Source organism: Ahaetulla prasina, chromosome 3 (assembly GCF_028640845.1).
Source record: "Ahaetulla prasina isolate Xishuangbanna chromosome 3, ASM2864084v1, whole genome shotgun sequence".
NCBI lineage: Eukaryota > Metazoa > Chordata > Lepidosauria > Squamata > Colubridae > Ahaetulla > Ahaetulla prasina.
In genome coordinates, this window is record NC_080541.1 from 104,016,986 (window position 1) to 104,039,556 (window position 22,571).

A 22,571-nucleotide genomic window follows, 5' to 3' on the forward strand; every position below is an offset into this window, starting at 1 on the left:
ACAAGCTCTCTGAGGAATCATATATCAGTTGCAGATATTACCTAATTTACAGATTTTCTGTAAAGATAAATGGGAAATTCCCTGTCTTCAGCCCCTGATTTAAGTGTAAGACCACACAGAGAGCTGGGAGTGGTGAGATCAGTTTCACATAATGATAAGCTTCTAAAGTTCCCATGGCTATCACAACCAGTTTGTTACACCTGGCCTTTGCAGAAATCCTGGGAGATAGTGATCTGTTTTGCTGATGTTGGCTGATATTGGTTAGTTTGTTTCTTATCTAATGAATAGAATAATTTGTCCACCGCACAAGGAATTGTGTGTGTGGAGGGGGTGTTCCACATCTGAACAGCTGTAAGATGAGTTCAGTGGAGCAAATGGGTAACAGAGATTAGAAATTGGCACATTGGTTCTACACATTTGTGCATAGCTGTGTGATTTTTAAAAATGGTGACTGTTCCTCTTCAGGTTGCTTTTTTCTAAACAATCCTCTTCAGGCACTGAAGTCAGAAAAAGGTGAATATGCTTTAATGAATAACTGAGAGGTGCTATGCTTACATGAAGTGTGAAACCCTTTTTTTAAAAAGAAATCAGAATAGCTTTCTTTCAAAATATAGTCAAGATTATTAACTTAACTATAAGAGACAAATCAGTGGAGGAAATAGTCTTATCAAAGATTACTACTCATGATAAATCTAGCCACAAGTAACTTACACTTTCCCAAGCCCACATTCTGAGCCATTTATGCATCTGGAAATCTCACACTTCTCTAACCAGCATGTAATAACAAATGCTATACATCTTCTTTGTCTCTGGGTGACTGGTATAATAATGTTAGAGGATTAGGAACAGCAATATGCAATGAGAGAAATGAAGCTACTGGTTTACAAGATGCAGTTTTACTTCTTAGCAGTTTTTGTGAAAGAAAAATTCTCTCCCAGTTTTGTAATCCAATCAGTAGAAGGATTTGATTTTTATCCAGAATGCACTTGTAATGAAGAACCTTTATGATATTAAGAGATCACTTTTTTCCTTGTCTTCAATGGTGTCCAATTATCAGACACTGAGTCTTCTTCCTAGGACTGATAGAAAGTGACAGGTCCAAGGTCATGCTGCTGGCTTTGTGTTTAAGGCAGGACTACAACTCATAGCCACCTGGTTTTTAGCCTGATCCCTTAATGTCTACACCAAACTGGCCCTCTAAGAGAAACCACTAGATGGCATCAAAGAAAACAGAACCCTTTCCTTCCATGTAAGGGGTCTACATTTTTTCAATCCAAATATGGTAACACAAGCCAGCTCTTCCTTATTACAGCCATTCTGTAAGAGAAGATTTCAACATTCCAAGTGTTCCTTCTGATGCCCCTCAAAATTGCTTACTGCTTTTTTAATTATAATTATTATTAAATTTCTTCAACAATACAAATGACAACAAATAATACAAAAAGGATACATTTCATTTTAACCATACAAAAGTCAAATATTTTTTAAAATAGGAAAAAGCCAAACATTAAAAACTTTTAAATGAGAATAAAATGGAGAAACAGACACAAAAGAAGAAGAAACAATAAAAGAAACAGATAATACTGGGGAGGGAGAGATGGAATTGTCTATAATAGAGAAAGGTCAACCATCTTTCAAACCTGGGAGTACAGCCAAGTTCTCAACAATTTTCTAAACATCATCAGGACAAGAGCTATATCCTTGAAGAGAATGTTGTTCTAGAGAGCAGCTACTGTAATAGGAAAGGCACATTTTCTTCATCCCAATAATAACACTGTTTAATCTAATGAACCTGATTAAACCTGAAGAGATCCATTGATATATCCAAAGTGTTTCATTGACATTCAGATTTGGGGAATCTAATTTAACACTATGTTAATATTTTAAAGTTTACCTTCCTCCCAAGAATACTGCTGTAATAATAACTAACCATAAAAGAATTCCCAATAGAAATAACTTATAATTTAACAACCGGTTCTCTGCCCTAATGATTTCTTCCAACAACCAGTTCACTAAACTGCTCAGAAAGTTAACAACCGGTTCTCCCAAAGTGGTGCAAACTGGCTGAATCCCACCACTGATTAATGTCCCTTCAGATTTGTTACAACTCCAACTTTAGGAAAGATTCAGCCATTTTTAAATATCTGCAATATACTCAAATAAGTTTTTGTTTATTTGATTAACGTAATTTTTACATCCCCAAAAATGTATTTAATGTTCCTTAAAATTTGAGAACATTGCCATTGTTATATAGATTATAACAATTCACTGTTCTAAATTTCTTGCATATTATCCAGAGAGATAGATAGTACTGAATTGTAAATTTAGCTCCTACAAAAACTTATGTAATACATTCAAAGGTACCAGAGTTTCAGATTCTGCAACAGCATCTGGGCCAAACAAATATTTTATCTGATATATATCTATTCAGCTATTTGGGGGAAATTATATTCTTTTTAATGTTTTTCACAGATTTCCATTGTCTCAATACTTACTAATTAAGAGTAACCATATCCTTTTCACCTCATGTTTTATTTTTGTTTGTTTTGCAACAAACAAAATAGAAGTAAAATAGAAGTAAAGTAAGTTATTTACTTATATTTTTAAATTATTCCAATGTGCCATTTTCTCATAATAATTAATATCAAATTTTAATTTGTTTTCCAATAAAACCCAAATATGTCAAACTGCCTTAAGGTCTGCTGAAAGACCTCTGGAGTTCTTATTAAAAAGTGGAACCAAACACTTGCCAGCATTTCAAGAATGTCAAATGTAATTCTCAAGTTAGTCCCACAGTAGTATATATTTAATATCATTTTCATTCTAATATGTTATTGAAGTTACCAGCCTTGTTCAATGATATACTTCAAAATCAAAAAAACTAATAGCTTATCAATAGCTTATCAATTTACTTAAAATATTTAAGGGAAACCAACATAGGAACAATTCGCAAAATAATGTATCAATTTTGAAGCCTTATTCATTTTCATTATATTTATTCTTCCTCACAAACTCATGGTTCTTTCATCCATCAAGCAAGACCCTTTTTATCAGGGTAATACAGTCTGAAATATTAACTAAACATTTACTTTCTGTTTAATTTTCACTAAACATTTACTTTTACTTTTTATTAAACTTGCCAAATTCTCCAACCCCAAATTAAGTATTAAAGTATTAAAGATCCTCCTTGGTGCAAATTTCAGTAGAAGAGTTGTCATATAATCCAGGGAAGGATAATGTTTTCCTGGTCTTTATTTTGTTTCCAGTCTTAGAGTTTATTTATTTAGTTAGTTAAAACATTTATATAATCGCCCATCTTCTAACCAACTCTGGGCGGCTCCCAATCAATTAGATGTTATATGACCATTTGGATTATTTTGGTTTGCATATTCTGTTCCCTCCACTGAAGGCATAGAGAATATAAATTGTTTTGTAGCTGTAAGTATAAATAGGAGTTACGCTATTTCCATCTTAAATGCTTTTAACTCCATCTTAAATGCTTTTATTGTGAGTTTGGGGAAAAGAGACTACTGAAGAGCAATTCTAATGCTGATTCAACTGTATGGTCTGTACAGTTCCCAGCTCCCTCTTCTGGGTAAATTCTCGCTCCTACAAGCAGCCAAATACCATGTAATTTGTCACAGCACTGAAAACTATGTCATGCATTACAGCATGCCAATATTTTTATTCTCATATTTTTGGTTTAGTCAGCTAGCAAACAGGGAGTTTCATAGTACATAGCAAGTTAACATCAGGGATTATCTTATCTCTAAACATTTTTTCTACTATCGTCTAGAGAAGTAATAGGTGGATGAACAAGGATTTTTTTAAAATCCTCAAAAACTTTTTTTAAAGAAAAATAAAGCAGGAGGCAAAAAAAAAAAAGGCCCAAAGAGACACTGCCATTCATCGCAGCAAATGTTGCACATGAGTGTTACACTGATTCTTCAATGTGCATTTAGAAATAAACCTCACTCAAGGCTTCGAAGTGGGATAGGACAAGTGGAAAAGCTAGACACAATCCATTTCCAGCTACCATCATAATAAATTTTTAAATCTAGCTCATACTAAATCAGACCGACCCTCAAATCCCATTGCAAAGCATTGGTGCATTTCTTTCCAATTAGTTTAATGCACTTCATTGTATAATTTCTCCTTCTTGTCCCAATGCACTGCAAGTATTGTGTATGGGAAAGGTACTCTCCAAATCTGGAGACTTCAAGCTTACAGAAGATCCTGAATAAACTGGGACAAAGGCAGAAATATTGTTGTCAATAATTCCCAGTGTCTGGTTATAGGAAGAAAGATAAATTCACAGAAAGATTATCTTCTGTTATTTTGCTACACTAGTCCTCAGGTCTATAACTTCTAGTTGCAGAGCCACAGTCTGCATGCGGACAAGGATCTCTACATTGTCGGTTGAAGAAACCACAATTAATTCAACATAAGTGTGTGTTGAAATAATTTTGATATATTGAGATGCCTATAACTTTGGGCCATTTTTAGAACTGTCTTTTCAAATACATAAATAAGTACCAGTGGCCAGAGAGAATGGCAACTCCTAACAAATCTTTGCTGATCTTGAAAATGGCTTGTCCGCATGTGCCCTCACTGTGGCACAAACGTGTGTTGCTAACCATTCTTTAAGAACATGTGTTCATGATGTAGTCTTTGTCTCATATCCAGCCCACATATGAGCCTCTTGCCTAATTCTATATGAAGCTGATTAAATGTCAAAGTGGCATTTTCTATCCAGACACATGCTTTGCTGTATGCTCACTTTACAGTGCTTTGGTGGTGTCCATGGTGATGATGTAGTCATGGACTGGGATCTGCCCAGCTTCTGTGGCTGCTTTCAACTGCAGCATAGACAGTGACACTTTTCAGGTCCAGCCTGCAGGGTTTAATCTTAGGAAAGAAAGAATAGGGCCCTGTGCAAAATCATCTCTTCACCCGTGTTAAATGCTTCCGTGAAACAGCTTACTGGTTATAGGCGGCCCACATGAACCTAGAATAATAGAAACCTTCCCACTTTTCAAAATTCTTTTTTTTAAAAAGTGAGTATTGCTGCTGAATGCTATTCTGGCAGCAGAAGTGGTGGAAAAGAAGTTACAATGATGGAGCTAGGGAGATGGCAGAAGTAGCAGGGAGTCTATCTTCCAGTGGCTATTAAGAGTCCACCCATCGGCCATATTTAAAAGAATGAGCAAAAAACAAGCCAATGAGAAGTGTGCAACAGAAGAATCAAGACAGACCAAGTAGGAAACCAAGATCAAGCTAGAAAGAGATAAAAAGCAAAATAGGTAATTTGCAGATAACCTAGACTAGAGGATGAATGTTTGCTGTAGCACTTGATCTGTGTATGAAAGGGAGACTTCCTCAAAAAGCGGGAGAGACCCATGAGCCTAGACTTATGTAAAACTCATATTTTACACCAGCATCTCTACATCTTAGGTAGGAAGACTGACAGATCTTTTCTCTACTGGCGGGAAATCAAGCAAATTACTTTCTTAATGGCCCACATGGATGTTGCAGCACTGTACTGCCTTGTTTCTGAGGGAGCAGTGGCTTCTGGGATGTGGAGTGTTGTGATGCCCCTTTGAACATGCATGCAACATCAGTACATATATAGAAAGTCTACATCATGATGCCACTTCAGCCATCTTACTCATTTTCACACATACACAGATGTCACTGTCAAGCAAATTAGTATTTAGTTGTCAGGACAGAGCAAATTATACTGGCATATTTTAGTTCCCCATCCTTTACAGATGGGAAGGAAGCACATTAAAATGGCTGCCAGTACGAGGCCCTACCTGAATTCACCAGGAAGAAACTGAGCTCAATTATTGACAATAATTAAACTTTTGTGCTGTCAATGGCTGGGTCTTTATCTTATCAAGACGAGATTTTGAAAAGTTTTAAGAGATTGAAGCTCTTCCAAGCACTTCTTCTCAATTAAAACAAAGTGCAAGGACCTCCCTTCAAAAAAAAAGAAAATAATTACTTCATCCTGACTTGCTTTCTTCTGCACTAGTTTTATTAGTATTTTTAAGCAGGGTAGTTTTTAAAAAGCGCATTTCCTCCCAGCACTCCATACCCCATACACATTTGCATCCAGGAATGGTGGAGTTGAAATGTATGAATCTACCACCTTCAGGTTCAGGTGTATACACTTGTCCTTTCTAAAGGATAGAAGACATTTGCCCTCTGCACCTGCTCGAAAGCTCTTGAAGGGCTTTCGAGCAGCCCTCTTCGAAAGCAGGGCTTTCGGGAGAGTGTAGAGAGCCCCGGGGTCCCGAAACCCCTCTCTCGTCCGCCTTTTCCCATACCTGCCCGCCTCTTTGGCTCAGCAGGACAAAGGCGAGTTAGCCGGACAGGCGGGAGCAAAGCCCCGCCCACTTCCCACCTCTCCATCCGAGCGCGCCGCTTCTCCGCGGCAGCTGCAGGTGCGGGAAGGGCGGGGCCGGAGTGACTGTCATTCAGCGGGAGCCGGCTGGTTACCCTCAGCCGTGCGGCAAGCGGGAGGTCCTCGCAGAAGCTCGCATGGGGCGACGGGCTGGAGAGATACACCTGGCGCGCCAAGGAGCTTCCAACCCTTCCACGCCCGCTGCCGTCACCGTCAACAGCACCACCACCACCATCAGCCCCGCCGCTTTTGCTCAGGCACTTTTGAACAGCCGCTGGGCGTTCTCCTCGCGCGGAGCCTCCGCCGGGAGAGAGCTCTGTTCATTCCTGTCATAAAGTCGCTTTAGGCTGCCTCTCTGCACAGCTCCCCCTCGCAGATGCAGATCTTTGCCACCCTGGAAGAGGGCTCCACTTCCCTTCCCAAACCAGGAGTCCGCCTCCCTCCCTCCGTCCGATTCATCCCACAGCGTACAATTCATCACTTCTCCGGAGGATGCCTTCAAACAGCTTAGCGGGGCTGTGGTTTTGGCTTTTCTTTGAAATACAGGTTAAGGTACGTTCGCCCAGAGAGCAACTGGGCTGAAGCCTTTGCCTCCCGCATTTTTTTCACCCTACCCCGACTCGGTTCCCTTACCGCCGCATTAATGACGTCAACGCGAATGGCTCGGGGATGTTCTCTGAAACAATTGTAAAAGTTTTTTGTGGGGTGTTTTTTTTTTTGGTGCTTGTTTGTAAAATGTGACTGCATTCCCTGAGCCTTTGCAAAATATTGAGGGTGGGGAAAAGATTGTTGGTCTCTGCCTCTCTTTGAAATGTGCTTGGTTTCTTGTATTTTTTTTTAATTATTATTTCATAGGGATGCGTGGGTCAAACAGGTGAAGGAAGCCAAGATCTCCGGTTTTCCTCTTTGCATTCAGAGTTGCTGCACTTCACAGATAATAGTGGTAAGTTAACAGAGCTTGGAGTACTTGTCAGGGCACCTGAATTTTACTAATTTCCTAACTGCTCAAATTATGTACCAAATAATTGCATTACTGTATGTAAAGTGAATGATACCTGAAGACAACCTTTTGACTTCCTTTTATAATCTTTTGCCAATGCACCAACTTTTCACTGATAGCACCCATCTCCAGAGTATAAATGCAGTTCATGTTTACTTGGAAGTGAATGCCATAGTGTTCAGTAGTGAGTGTGGTTATAAGGACTGCAGTTTTAATGTGCTGTACTATTTTGTATGAACTTTCAGAGAAGTTAACTGAGATTTTGTACATTAATGTGATCCTATGAACAGTCCAAAAGCTCCTGTTTCAGAGCTAGAAAAACTGTAAAACTGGGGTTGTTTACATTGTTTAATCTTAAGCATGTTTGGAAATATATCCCACTGTAATCACAGAGGGAAGTACACTTTCTTGGAATTTAGCCCCAACAAAATAATGGGACTAGCTGTCAATTAAACTAGTTGTCAATTAAACTTGCATAATGTTGGCTGTATCATTCTGCGGGGATTCAGATAAGAATAAATTAAACATTTAAAGCATAAACAATTAACCTGTTAAATCTAATTTATCCAGTTGTAAACCCACATGGGAGTAAATGATATTGAATTTTGAGAGGCTAATTCCAAATAAAATGCTTACAAGTAGGCTATTAAGAAATCTTGCTGCTTTTTATAGGTGCCAAGTTCTGTGTTTTATTAGTAAGACTGAATTATTTAATTTATCTGCTGATATTTGGCATGGTAATAATTGTGAAATGTGGGCTATATTTGATGTGTTTCATTACTCTGTGTCAAAGGATTGAACATGACTTTCTTAAATTAAACTGATATATTTGTTACTGGCTTTCTTCCAGTCTAGAATTGCTGCCCTGCAACTTAAAACCTAACAATAATAACTTAATGGATGAGGAAATAACACCCACACACATTCAAGCTAATGAATAACTGTTGCTCTCGGTGAGGTCTTATCACATAGCAATAGGAACCTAATAAAGATCAGAACCAATCAGTGGCTTGCTCTGTTTGCCCTGCAAATATTTCAGAATAAGTGAGCAACTGTCCTGTGTGAGAACACAAACATATGCACCCTTTTCTCACAACCAGGTTATCAGGTAGTCCAGCTTTTATTAAAATCATAAAACAACCACACAAATAAAACCCAATGATAAAACTATCCCAATAATAACAGTAAATAACAGTAAATATAGTAACAAATATTAATATTTTTAAATATTTAGTTAATATTAATATTAATGGATAGTAATATTTTGACTACTCATCTAGCCACTTTAAGTGCCAAGGAGTATTAATCCAATGAGTTAACATACTTCCAAAGGGGAGATTGATGCTTGGCCCCTCTTCTACTGAATATGCAAGAGAAGATCTGTGTCGCGTTGGGATGTTCTGTCCTCCTCCAGCAAGTCATTTTTAGAGTAGACAGAGAAGAGTAGAATCTTCGTCTTCCCTGATTGGCGTAAATACCTAAAGCATTTATCTGTTGATGGCACATAATATATCTAATGTTATCTGGCTGTGTTTTTATACTGACCTGCAAAGTTAAAGTCCTGGCAACACACAGTATAAGTATGCATTACATCTGACAATGAAACAATGCTTCAAAAAAGAAAATTCACTCAATCTGTGAACTATGTTTGCCAGTTTGTGGAAGGTCAATAAAGAAGGAGCAAGCAAGTCTCCAGAGTAAGGAGTTCAAGAGTGTGAGGCTAACCACAGAGAGGATTACTTTGGGGCCCATGTGTCTTACCCCTCTTGAACCTTATTCATGCAGGGATGGAAGCCGCAGCAGCCCCTCCCTGCTTCAAGGATGACCTCATCCAGAGCTAACAATGGAATTGTTGTGAACTGGGGTGCCTCTGGACCAATAGCTACAATATATTTTGAGATTTGTTCTGAGCTTATTTCTACCTATCCAGATCCTTACAATTCTAGGCAGAGTTAAGCTGTCACAATTACTAGAGCCTAGCTTGAGGAGATGATGCACAAATGAGGATCATCAGCAAACCAATAATTCCTCAACCAGAGCTGGTGGAAGAGCTTCCCCAACAGTTCCATGTGGATATTAAAATGTAATAGGAAGTATACTAAGCCTGTAGTATCCACATTAGAGCACTCACTGGTTCAGTTGCTTTTCCCCTTCATATGGAACCACCACAGGGTAGCATCTCCAACACCAGTAGCCAATCCAGCAACATAACATGGTCAATGATAATAAAAACCACTGAAAGTTCTAACAGAAAAAAATGGGTCATACTCACATCATCGAGATCTGAATATAGTTTATTTATTTGGTTTGGTTTGGTTTGGTTTTATCCTGCCTTTGTTATTGTTTATCAACAAGTCAAGGCAGCAAACATACCTAATATTCTTTCCCCCTAATGCTTTCCCCACAACAACAATCCTGTGAGGTGGATTGGGCTGAGAGAGTGTGATTATCCAAAGTCACCCAGCTGGTATCCATAAGAGTAATCAATACTGTTTCTATCGTCATCTGAAACCTGGTAAAAGCCCAAATGAATCATTTTCATCTAGAGTCTTCTATAACTAAGGCACTGCAACTTTTTCAGCAACATTCACCAAAGGAGGTATTGGAAACCACATATATCGAGATATGGCTTCTTTGAAAACACACTTTTTTCAAGGCTGATGACATCACATCCCCCCACAGCGCAAAAAAAAAAATCAATTATCTCTTGAATTCAGGCATGCATGTCTTCCAGATGCCTGAAGAGCCAGGAAGATGTGGGTCTAAAAACATGTTGGTTCATGCTGCAGAGGATCCTATCCACTGCTCAGTCTCCACAAACTCAAATGAGTCCTATGAGACAGTGGAAGACATGATTCATATTAGATTCTATCCATGTACCATTTAATTGCCAATGAATATGAGTGATCCTGTTTTCAGAAAACCTTGTCTTCATTTTAATTAATTCATTCATTCATTGCCTTCAAGGCTGTTGCCAATGCCTTCACCAAAGGCAAAGCACCCAATTGGCTTAATCTCAGGCACTCTTGTTCTTCTGTTATGGGAGCCACCAAACATCTGATCCTTCTTTATTAAGCTACCTCAGTGCTTACTAGTGTTATGGTACATATAAATTCCCCTAACTGGGGAGAGTACATCTGTCTGGGCAGACAGTACATAAACACATCTTGAGGACATCAGTCTTAAAAATATAGGACAGGAGGGAAGATCAGAACCATGAATCATGGCATTAGTATGTTACATCAACATAGCAAGAATTGGGGTTCTGCTAAGGATCCTTAATGTGAAACGTCTCCAAGAGGGAAATGTCTCTTTTTCTTGGCTACTTATCTGTTCAGCATTTGTGTTAAATATAAAACAAGGCTTCACAACAACTTTAAGAGGTGAGACTTTAACTCCCAGAATTACCCAGCCTGGGTTGGGAATATAAATGCACTCATCTTAAAGTTGCTGAGATTGAGAAACACTAATGAAAACGTCTTTCATAACTGATGATAAAAGGATAATGCCTTCTGCATCTCTACTCTTCCTGTGTGCTTGGCATGAAAAGCAAATAAGCTGGTGAAAGAGGCAGGAATACTTGATTTTTTGCCTGAAAAAAGAATGTTAACTTGTCACTGCTTTATAAGAGTTTCTGGAAAATAGGATGAAGTCCCTGGTAAAAGGAAAAGGCAGACCAGTGAAAAAAGACTGCAGTCCTTTGGGTGATAATTTACTAGGGTGTGTTAAAGGAAAATATATACAAATGGAGAAGAAATGAACACTAGAGGGTGCTAAGTGTGAATTTGGGTTAATATAAAAGAGAAAAGGGAATGACATTGCCATACATACATACCACTGTCATACTACAGACCACTCAACCAGAGGAAATCGAAGACCTTTTTGCTAATCAGTTAGCTGAGGAGTGCAGGATGCATACTATAATAGCAATGGGGGACTTTAACAATTCTGAGATGTAAACCATGTGGAATTAACCGGGACATCCTCTAACATAACACTGCCTAAGATTATAGCCTAAATATAAATGTCATACTATTTCTTCTATTATTTGTTGTTCAGAATGAGATCTTGGCCTCTTTTGTCTGACATTTTTTGGGTTACAGCATTATACTGATTGGTCAAGTTGTATTTCAGTAAATGGAAGCTGAAATTATTTCAAATACTAAAATAATCTATCAGGAGTAGCATTGTCTATTTGGTAAAAGATCACCTGGGAAACTTATTTGCACTCACTTTATTCATTTCAATCTTTGGATCAAGAGGCATTTGATTAGTCAACAAATTGCTTTCAATTATTAAGTCATTGGGCACAAGTTTGGACATACATTCTCTTCCACCATCTGTGATTCTGTGATTTTTGTTGAACCATACTTTTTTTCATGTTCTTTCATATAGCATGCTACATACCAGTGATGGCTAACCTTTTTGCCATCGCGTGCCAAAAATGGGGGAAGTGAAGGGGGGTCGCGCATGTGCCCACACCCATAATTAAATGTGCCCCACCTGTCCCCACGCATGTGCGTGTGACCCCCCCCCCGTGCTCCCTCCCCTTTTGGCATGCAATGGCACAGTGGGCCCAGTAGGCCTGTTTTTTGCTCTCCCCAGGGTCCAAGGGCCTGGGGAGGGCAAAAACAGCCTTCCCTGCCCCCCCAGAAGCCCTCCGGAGGCAGGAAACAGCCCGTTTCCCGACTTCCAGTGGGCCCAGAATGCCCGAAAATCAGCTGGCCGGTGCGCGCATGTGCACTGGAGCTTAGCTAGGGCAATGCTCGTGTGCCCACAGATATGGCTCTGTGTGCCACCTGTGGCACCTGTGCCATAGGTTCGCCATCACGGCTATATACAATCAGTATAACATACGGTAGAAAATGTTTCACCCATTATGCAGAATTTTGTTTTTCAATTTTTCATCCAAAATGTTCATCCAGTTCTGCTGAAAATGTCTCAGCTGCAGGTAATTGCCTATTTTCTAGATTATAACCTCTGGTTGCACATCTAAGTGAATTTCAACAAAAGTTTAATAAAATCTTTTTGCCTTTGAATTTTGAACCTTGAATATTAGCAAGATAACACACCTCTATTAAGTTCAAACAGCTCCTTTAGGAAAACAGAATATAATTCTGGGAGTTCTGAATTAGAATTATCTCTGTATGAAATGGAATGAATAAATAATGAACCTGAAGATACCCCTATGCACAGTGGTGGGATTCAGCCAGTTTGCACCACTTCGGGAGAACCGGTTGTTAACTTACTGAGCAGTTTGGCAAACTGGTTGTTGGAAGAAATTATTAGGGCAGAGAATCGGTTGTTAAATTACTTGAATTCCACCGCTGCCTATGCACCTAGTGAAAAATAGTTTTTAATATATCGCACACAGTTCTTTTGAAACCCAAGTTAGTATATGATTGATTTTTAATATCTCCTACTTTGGGATGAATGTTTTTCAATATAAATAATATAACACAAGATCCTATTGCCTTTAAATATTTACACTAATGGTATATATTAACTAATATATAACATTATTTAAACCAATTTGTTGTGGGTTAATACTTTTGTCCTCTATATTTCAATATAGGGTACATTCCAAATGAAAATTTTCTTGAAGATCTGCATTGCTGCTTGCAGCTGAATGAAAGAGCTGCATGAAGCACTCAGTTGGCCTCACAGCCTTAAGCAAGTCACTCTTTCATCTTTAGCCCTTACATCTTATTATCACTGTCTTCTCGTGGATATATTAATGATAGTTATCTGGAGTTTAAATTTAGTTTTAATTTAGTTAAGGAGCTTAATTATATTTGTAGATGCTTGGAACTGTGTCTGCATTTTGGGCCTGCCATTTGCAATCTGATTCTATACCTTGACTGATTACAGAATATGACATTGTGACAGCATATGAAGTAGATCAAAATGGAGATTATATAAGCCATGCAATTGCACACCATGAAAGAAGGAAGCGATCAACTTCAGGAAGATCAACTGATTCATTGCATCTCCATCTCCAAGGATTTGGCCATGACTTCCAACTTGATCTTAAGACCTCCAATTTTCTTGTGGCACCTGGATTTACAGTACAAACTCTGGGCAAGGGGAGAACCAAGACAATACAGACATTCCCATCTGAAGACTTTTGTTTTTATCAAGGCATTTTGCGATTGCACAAAAACTCAACTGTAGCACTTTCAACATGTGGAGGCTTGGTAAGTAGAGATGTGCCAAATGCTACAATTTAAGTTATGTGGAAGTCAAATTGGAAATAAAATGTTCCATATAGGTAAAATATTTGTGAGCATTTTGGTAGCAAATCATACATATAATCATTTGTGATAAATTAAGAACTCTGCTGTCTTGGGTGTGCATCCAACTGGACAAAGAAGGATTTGGATTGTGAAATGGAATAGAGTAATATTGAATAGATCTTCATTTACCAAAAATAGTAATGAATCCTCTGTGAAACTCTGCATTTTAGAGTTGGCAACAAGACTGGATCCACTTAGATAAGCTCATCATCATCCACCCAAAAGAAAAAAAAACAACAACCCAAGAATTGAAATTGAAAATTAACTCTGTTTAAAAAGTCATGTTACAAGCCTTCATTTAGGTAGGGTTTTTTTATATCCTTGCCCACCCTAGCAGGTGGACTGTTTGGTGCCATCTTTGAGCAAGCTGGCTCATTTCCATTTTATCTATGTTTTGACAATAATCAGATTTGTTCATCCCTTGCTTTTTACTGACAGTATGAGAACTAGCTCACAACAGCTCTGACTTCCTGTGAAGAATGATCCTGTGATAACCATGGCAATACATTGGGGGCAGGAAGGTTTAACATAACATAACATAACATCAGAGTTGGAAGGGACCTTGGAGGCCTTCTAGTCCAACCCCCTGCCCAGGCAGGAAACCCTACACCATCTCAGTCAGATGGTTATCCAACATTTTCTTAAAAATTTCCAGTGTTGGAGCATTCACAACTTCTGAAGGCAAGTCGTTCCACTTATTAATTGTTCTAACTGTCAGGAAATTTCTCCTTAGTTCTAAGTTGCTTCTTTCTTTGACCAGTTTCCACCCATTGCTTCTTGTTCTATCCTCAGGTGCTTTGGTGAACAGCCTGACTCCGTCTTCTTTGTGGCAGCCCCTAAGATATTGGAACACAGCTATCATGTCTCCCTAGTCCTTCTTTTGTTAAACTAGACATACCCAGTTCCTGCAACCGTTCTTCATATGTTTTATCCTCCAGTCCCCTAATCATCTTTGTTGCTCTTCTCTGCACTCTTTCTAGAGTCTCAACATCTTTTTTACATCGTGGCGACCAAAACTGGATGCAATATTCCAAGTGTGGCCTTACCAAGGCATTATAAAGTGGTACTAACACTTCACGTGATCTTGATTCTATCCTCTGTTTATGCAGCCCAGAACTGTGTTGGCTTTTTTAACAGCTGCTGCACACTGCTGGCTCATATCTAAATGGTTATCCACTAGGACTCCAAGATCCCTCTCACAGGTACTACTATTGAGCAAGGTACCACATATACGGTACTGGTGCATTTTGTTTTTTTGGCCTAAATGTAGAACCTTACTTTTTTCACTGTTGAATTTCATTTTGTTAGATAGCGCCCAATGTTCAAGTCTGTCAAGATCTTTCTGTAACTTGAGCCTATCTTCTGGAGTGTTGGCTATTCCTGCCAGCTTGGTGTCATCTGCAAATTTGATGAGTTCCCCATCTATCCCCTCGTCCAAGTCATTGATGAAGATGTTGAAGAGTACTGGGCCTAAAACAGAGCCTTGGGGTACTCCACTGCATACTTCTCTCCATGTGGATGTAGTTCCGTTGAGGACTACACGTTGAGTGCGGTTGGTCAGCCAGTTACGAATCCATCTGGTGGTGGTGCTGTCTAACCCACATTTTTCTACTTTATCTAGTAGTAGGTTATGGTCTACTTTATCAAATGCTTTACTGAAGTCCAAGTAAATTATATCAACAGCATTCCTCTGGTCTACTAATTTTGTCATTTTGTCAAAGAATGCGATAAGATTAGTCTGGCATGATCTGTTTTTGACAAACCCATGTTGGCTTTTGGTTATTACTTTGTTTGCTTCTAGGTGTTCGGTGATTCGTTGCTTGATTATCTTTTCCAGAATCTTCCCCAGTATTGAGGTCAGGCTGATAGGTCTGTAGTTTCCTGGATTTGTTTTTCCTTTTTGAAGATGGGAACTACATCAGCTCTTTTCCAGTCCTCTGGCAGCTCCCTGTGCTCCAGGATCTTTGAAAGATATAGTTCAGTGGTTCTGAGATCACGCCTGCCACTTCCTTCAGAACCTTGGGGTGTACTCCATCCGGTCCTGGTGATTTGAACTCGTCTAGGGTAGACAGGTGTTCACTTACCATTTTCTTCCCTATTTTAACTTATGTTTCTAATCTGTTTTTTGTAGTGCTGTTTTTGATAGTTTGGATTGTTTTTAGGTTTGTGTAAAGATAGATGCAAAATATGAGTTAAGTAGATCTGCTTTCTCCCTTTTGCTTGTCACCTTCTTGCCACTTTCTCCCAGCAATGGGCCAATTGTTTCCTTGACTTTTTCTTGTTTTTAACATGTTGGAAGAAGCTTTTTTTATTTTTTACTTTTGTCGCTAGCCTTTGTTCATTGTGAGCCTTAGCTTTCCTCACTTCATCTTTACAGGCTCGGGCTATTTGCTGATATTCTGCCTTAGTTATTTGCCCCTCTTTCCACTTTTTATATTTGTCCTTTTTGTCTTTCAATTTGTCAGATAGTTCTTTATGCATCCATGCTGGTTTCTTTTGAGATCTACTATTTTCTTCTTCATTGGTATTGTGTTAGACTGTGCTTTTATAATCTCACTTTTCAAAATTTCCCAAGCTTCTTGAGTTGTTTTCCCCCTGAGGATTCTCATCCATTGAATCCTTCTCAAGCTCTCTCTAAGTTTATTGAAATTAGCTCTCTTAAAGTCCAAGACTCTAGTTTGACTTTGTTCTACTACTTGTATTTGCTTAATGTCGAATTCCAATATTGCGTGGTCACTTGCCCCAAGGTTCCTGTAGCTTCAACACCTTCTATCATTTCATCTCTGTTAGTGAGAATTAAGTCCAATATGGCTGATCCTTGTCGCCTTCTCTATTTTTGGGAAACAAAGTTGTCTGCTAGGTTTGTTAGGAACCTGTTGGATCTTCCACTTGGTGCAGAGTTTGTTTCCCAGTTGATGTCAGGGTAGTTAAAATCCCCATTACTACTGTGATGTGCTTCCTACATACCTTAGTTAGCTGACTAGCAAAAGTTCATCTACTTCCTCTGTTTGGTTGGGTGGCCTATAGTATAGACCTATGGCAATATCGTTTTCACCCTTTTATATTGACCCAAATACATTCAAGATGATTTTCATCATTGTTGTGCTCTATTTCTGTAGAGATGTAGTTATTTCTTATATATAGTGCAACTCCACCTCCTCTTTTATTTGGTCTATTTCTTTTAAATAATTTATATCCTCTAGCTGTATGTTCCATTTGTCAGTTTCATCCCACCAAGTTTCCGTAATGGCAACAATATCATATTTACCCTCATTTACTTGGATTTCTAATTCACCCTGTTTATTCCTCATACTCTGTGCATTGGTGTATAGACATTTGAGTCCATTTGGATTGATCTTGTGTTTACTGTCTACATAACCTGTGTTGACTGCCCTACTTTCTTGCCACCTGTTGGTTTAGTGCACATGGTATGGCACTCACTGTTAAATGCTTGGTTTTGCTTGATAGCATGGTTGATAGTCTTACCCATACAGACATCTATGTTACATGCACTGATAACCCTTTTAGTTTTCGATTGCTGGGGACAGAAATTTTCTATATCAGTTAATTCTCTGTCCCCACTGTTCAGTTTAAATGTTTATCCAGAAAATCTGTGAATGTATTGCTAAGTAACTCAGTCCTTTCTTTGATGGATGCAATCCATCTCTTTGTACAATTTTTCATTGGACCAGTTGCAGACATCATGACTAATAAAACCAAAGCCTTCCTTTTACACCACTCCTTTAGCCACACATTAAACTCCACTACACGCTGGCCTTTACCTTTTGTTCCTTATGTACTGGTAAAACCTCTGAAAAGTTAAGCCTACAACCTATGCTATTAAGTTCATACCCTAAGCTCTGGAAATCATTCTGCACAGAAAGCACATCCTTTTGGGACAGATCATTTGTGCCAAGATGTATAATAGCATCAACATCAGAATCCTTACTGGCATTCTTGACTATCTTAAGAATACGCCTCTTGTCTCTGCTGGCAGTAGCACCAGGTAGACACCTGACGTCTTTCAAAACCTCCATATCCTTTCCTAAATTTACATCCCTTACAATTGAATCACCAATCAGAAGGTGGCTTCTCTTTTTGGATACTGTGCTCTTCTTGTGTGACCGATCTGTAATACTTGATACACACTTTTCCAAAGTAGGTTCACACTTTTCCAAAGTAAGTTCTTCATCTTGAACCATAATCCCTTGATTGTTTGAGTTATCAGTATCACAACTACCTTGATCTGTCACTTTAGTGTTCCTATTTAGGTCAGCAAGGGCACTATATCTGTTATACTGGGACACTGTAAAAGCTTTGTGTTTATGGTTCACAGCTCTCACCCTGCCAGATCCCACGGTTGTCCATACAGCCCTTTTCCTGCAGGATCTTTGTGGTTTGATTAGGTATAACACCATACTAGGAAGTAAAAGAAGGGAAAGTATTGGATTTGTTGCTCAGTGGTGACTCAGATCAGAGCATACTTTGTCATCAGACTATCATTCATTCATTCATTCATTCATTCACCCATTCATTCACCTTATGTGGGAAGGAGAACAAAGATCTTAGAGACTGAAAGAAATACTCAGTTTTATCAGTCATTCCATCTTATTGTTACCCAGTCTCCCATCCTGAGCCCTTCTGTATTGTTAGCCATCTGATGTGACTGATTTGTTTTATGGAAAAGACAAGTGTGTTAAGTTCCTATTCCAGCTTTACTATGGAACCATGAATTTCAGATAATTTCTCATAAAAAATATTTGACCACCCAGAAAACGTATAAATAAACAGAAACGTTCTGTAAACAATCTAGCTTTCATAACTTCTTATTTAGGGTTATTAACTCCCACTGAGACCAGTCCTGGAGATTTTATTCCTCCAATTAAAGTGTGTATATGACATACTTGTATTGAGCTATGCATATACACCCTTACACTTGCCAGAATCCATGGTCCCAAAAAAGACAGGGCCAGTACAAAATATTAAATTACTATGAATTGTACTAATCACTGTCAGTTAAGATTAATTGTAAAATATAGCATTCCATTTATAAAATTAATTTAGCCCCATTTTCATATCTACAATCATTCATTCACAGAAAAGTTATCCCCTCAATGGCAAGTATAAATATTCTCAGAGGGATTGTAGAAATTAGAGTTCAGGAAAGCAAACAAATCTACATATGCTTACTCTTTGTTAAGTTATATTGACTTCAGTGGCCTTTATTCCCATTTAAGTATGGAAAGAGTTCTACTATATTGGCTGCCAATCTCTTTAAGCTAATGAAAACTGGGGGAGAAATCAGGGGTGTTTTGTTACAGTTTACTCCCCCATCCCAAAATAAATAAGGTCAAAAGAGGCATTGTGGTGGGCTTTCCCAATGCTGGATTATGAACAATCTAATTTTAATTTTTCCAGTTCCCACTCTGTATCATGTGTTGAGTTAGAAGGGAATATCTCTAACATAACCTGGGCCAAATATGGCCCACTATTTAGGTTTGGTTAGTCATAGCAATTACTTAGACGAAGTTCTATATTGACTAGTGTGCTAAGAGACTCCTATACACCATGAATGCATAACTCCTTATTTTGCTTTTTTACCCATATCATGTGATACATTCTATCTACAATACTGATTGAAGAACAATACATTCTCATTGAAGATTATGGCTATATTCTTGATCCCAGTATATTGATCCTAAATGGAGCTAATTCTTGAAGTTTCTTTAAGGCAATTTCCATCATTGAGTATCTTAGATACAGGTTACAGAGTTAGAAGGGACCTTGTAGATCATCTAATCCAACCCCCCACCCAAGCAGACCTTACACTGTTTTTAACAGATGGCAGTCAAGTCTCCTCTTGAAAGCTTCCAGTGATGAAGCTCCTACAACTTCTGAAGGCAAGCTGTTCTATTGGTTGATTGCTCTCACTGTCAGAAAATTTATCCTTATTTTCAGGTTGAATCTCTCCTTGTGCAGTTTCTATCCATTATTCCTTGTCTGCCTTCAAGTCCTTCAGAAAATAGCTTGATCCCTTCCTTTCTGTGGCAGCTCCTCAAATATTGGAACACAACTATCATGTCTCCCCTGGTCCTTCTCTTCATTAGACTAGCTATGCCCAGTTCCTGCAACCTTTCATCGTATGTTTTAGCTTCCAGTCCCCTAATCAGCTTGGTTTTTCTGCTCTGCACTCTTTCTAGAGTCTCAACATATTTTTTTATAGAGTGGTGACCAAAACTGGATCGATTGCAGAAAATACGACTTCAGCACAGAGTGGTCAATGCCTGGAATGCACTACCTGACTCTATTGTTACATCCTCAACCCCTCATAACTTTAATCTTAAACTGTCTGCAGTTGACCTCACCCCATTCCTAAGAGGTCTGTAAGGGGCGTGCATAAGCACACCAGCGTTGCTTCCCTCCCTGTCCTACTGTCCCCATTTATTCATACCCATTTCCTGTATTAATATCCACGTTTATACTTATTCCTGTTATCTCGTACATGTTTGACAAACTAAATAAATAAATAAGTATTCTAGGTATAGTCTTACTAAGGCTTTATAGAGTGGTATTAGTACCTCACTTGATCTTGATTGTAAATCCCCTAAATCAATAGTGAAAGAAGTAATTCTTCTATCTGTTTGCAGAATAATCATTCAAATGAGTAAGTAATCAAGTGTGATAAGAAAGATGGCAGGCCTTGCCAGCTTTCTCTTCACTGTGCATAATTTTGTTAGTAGTATTGTTAGGGTTGCACTTGTCTATACAGTGGACTTGTCTATATGGTTACAATTGTCTATACGGTGGATTTCAGACATGCATTTTCATTATTTGATGACCGGAGGCATCCAAGAACCAAGCTGTGGTTATCACTATGCAGTTTAAGGCCTTGATTGATTGCCTGGCACTTTTTAACATCACATGAATATAAAAGGGAGAAGATGTAATCATGGCCACCATCCTACATGTAGATGATGACTAGAGCATCAAACAAATATGATGTAATTTCACAGACTAAGTAAATAGTGCATCCTAGTGGGAACTCAGCTGATACATTTGATTAGCGAGTAATGAAAAATTAACTGAATGATATAATGTTTTGAATATTGTGTTCATATTTTATTTGATACTTTGATATATGGTTATTGAAGATGTTGGGTAAAGTATTCATGCACATCCATTTTTCACTGTATGGCCAGCATACTTAGTAAGCTTCTGTTGATGCGTTTTCAACCTATTTGAAATTTAATTGAAATTCTCCATTTCATAAAAATAATATTCTCATTCTTCTGCGGAGATGGAAATTTCAGAAAAAATATGCGAGTAGGGAAAATCTGCGTGTTCTTTAATAATTATATTATGATAATTATGAATTCATTTTAAAACCAAAAGTGTTGTCCCCTTTCAATCTCCTTGCACTGCATGTGTTTCCTGGAATTCTGGTGGAAAATATAACATCAATTGACTCCATGGCAGCCAAGGAAAAAAGTTACTTCTATTGTAAGTTTAAAAAAAAAACATTAAGCTTTTTTTCTTTGCTAAGTCATCTTATTTTTAGAATGCTCAAGGAATAGCTTTATAAAATGGCCAATGCAAGAAGCATAGATGAGAAGAGATTCTGAAATTATCCACATTGTGTAAAAAACTAACTCTTCATATTAATACATGTCATTCTTCAGTGTATTTATGAACTGCTGTAAGTATCTGTATATTAATATTAAAAACTTGTGAAGTGGATTTAATGTTCTGTAGGGAGATGACTTCACTTAATTACAGATATATTTTGTCATGAGATAACATGATGTCTCTTTATTAGAATGCCAGGATTATGCTATTTATTTTTACCAAAATCCCTTACTCCCACCCATAGGTTCCACCCAGGAAAGAAAGTCTAATTTATATTCAGAAGTGCTTAAGTTTTAGCTTATTATTTATTGAAACATAATGTTCAAGGTGATTTGAGACTTTTTCCACTTTCAAAGTATAAAAACAATGATACGCGATAAAGGGGCAATCAATTAATTAGCCACCCCTTCATACGCTTGGAGATTTGTTTAACAAGTGTTTCCTCTTCTTGGGTGACTATAAAACAGCAAAATAATTTCGTGCTCCCAGGATTTATATTCTCAGTTTGACTACTTATACATCTCAAGTTGTATTAATTATAAAACTAACAACCAAGAACGGACTTATGTTTAGTTGTACATGTTTCACAGCTTAGTAAATGAGTGTCTCCATTTTGGATAGAAAAAAAAATCTGTCTGTAAATCTGTGATGAAACATCCACATAATGTAGTAATCAGTATTTTATCAGTAATAAGGATTTTGTAGCTTATATGAAAAATACAGATAGTGAAGTACATCATTTACAACCATATTTGGAGCTAGAAAAATCATCATTAAGCAGTGTGGTCATCATGTTACCTCACCTGATTTTACAGCCTTTTTTGCAGGGGTGAAATGCTACCGGTTTGGGAGAACCGGTAGTAAAAAAAGCTACCGATTCATCCAAACTGCTATTTCCAAAGATCAGCTGTGCTGCGTGGTTTATATTTGCTAGAAAGCAGGAAATCCTACATTCTAGCGAATCTAAATCATGCGGCACAGTTGTTCTCCCCCTGCTGTTCTACTTACCTTGTCAAGCCTTCTTTTTCTGTGCGAAGCGTGCGTTTGGTGTGCACTGCACATGCACATGCAGCATGCATTTGGTGCACACTGCACATGTGTGTGCAGCGTGCATTTGGCACACACTGCGCATACATGCATAGCATGCATTTGGCTGCACTGTGCATGTGCTTGTACAGCGTGCATTTGGGTGCACTGTGCATGCACAGAGTGTTTTTGATGCTCACTGCGCATGCACACA

The 22,571-nt window shown here is 38.3% G+C and overlaps 1 protein-coding gene across 1 annotated transcript in view; it reads left to right on the forward strand.

Annotated features, from left to right (window-relative positions):
• The first annotated feature begins 6,527 nt into the window (after positions 1-6,527).
• ADAMTS16 (ADAM metallopeptidase with thrombospondin type 1 motif 16) overlaps positions 6,528-22,571 on the forward strand; it is a 55,844-nt gene continuing 39,800 nt past the window's right edge. Inside the window, exons 1-3 of the mRNA XM_058178517.1 lie at positions 6,528-6,961; positions 7,265-7,352; positions 13,281-13,606. Of these exons, the coding sequence (XP_058034500.1) occupies positions 6,902-6,961; positions 7,265-7,352; positions 13,281-13,606 (474 nt within the window). The 5' untranslated portion in view covers positions 6,528-6,901. The remainder of the gene's footprint in view (positions 6,962-7,264; positions 7,353-13,280; positions 13,607-22,571) is intronic.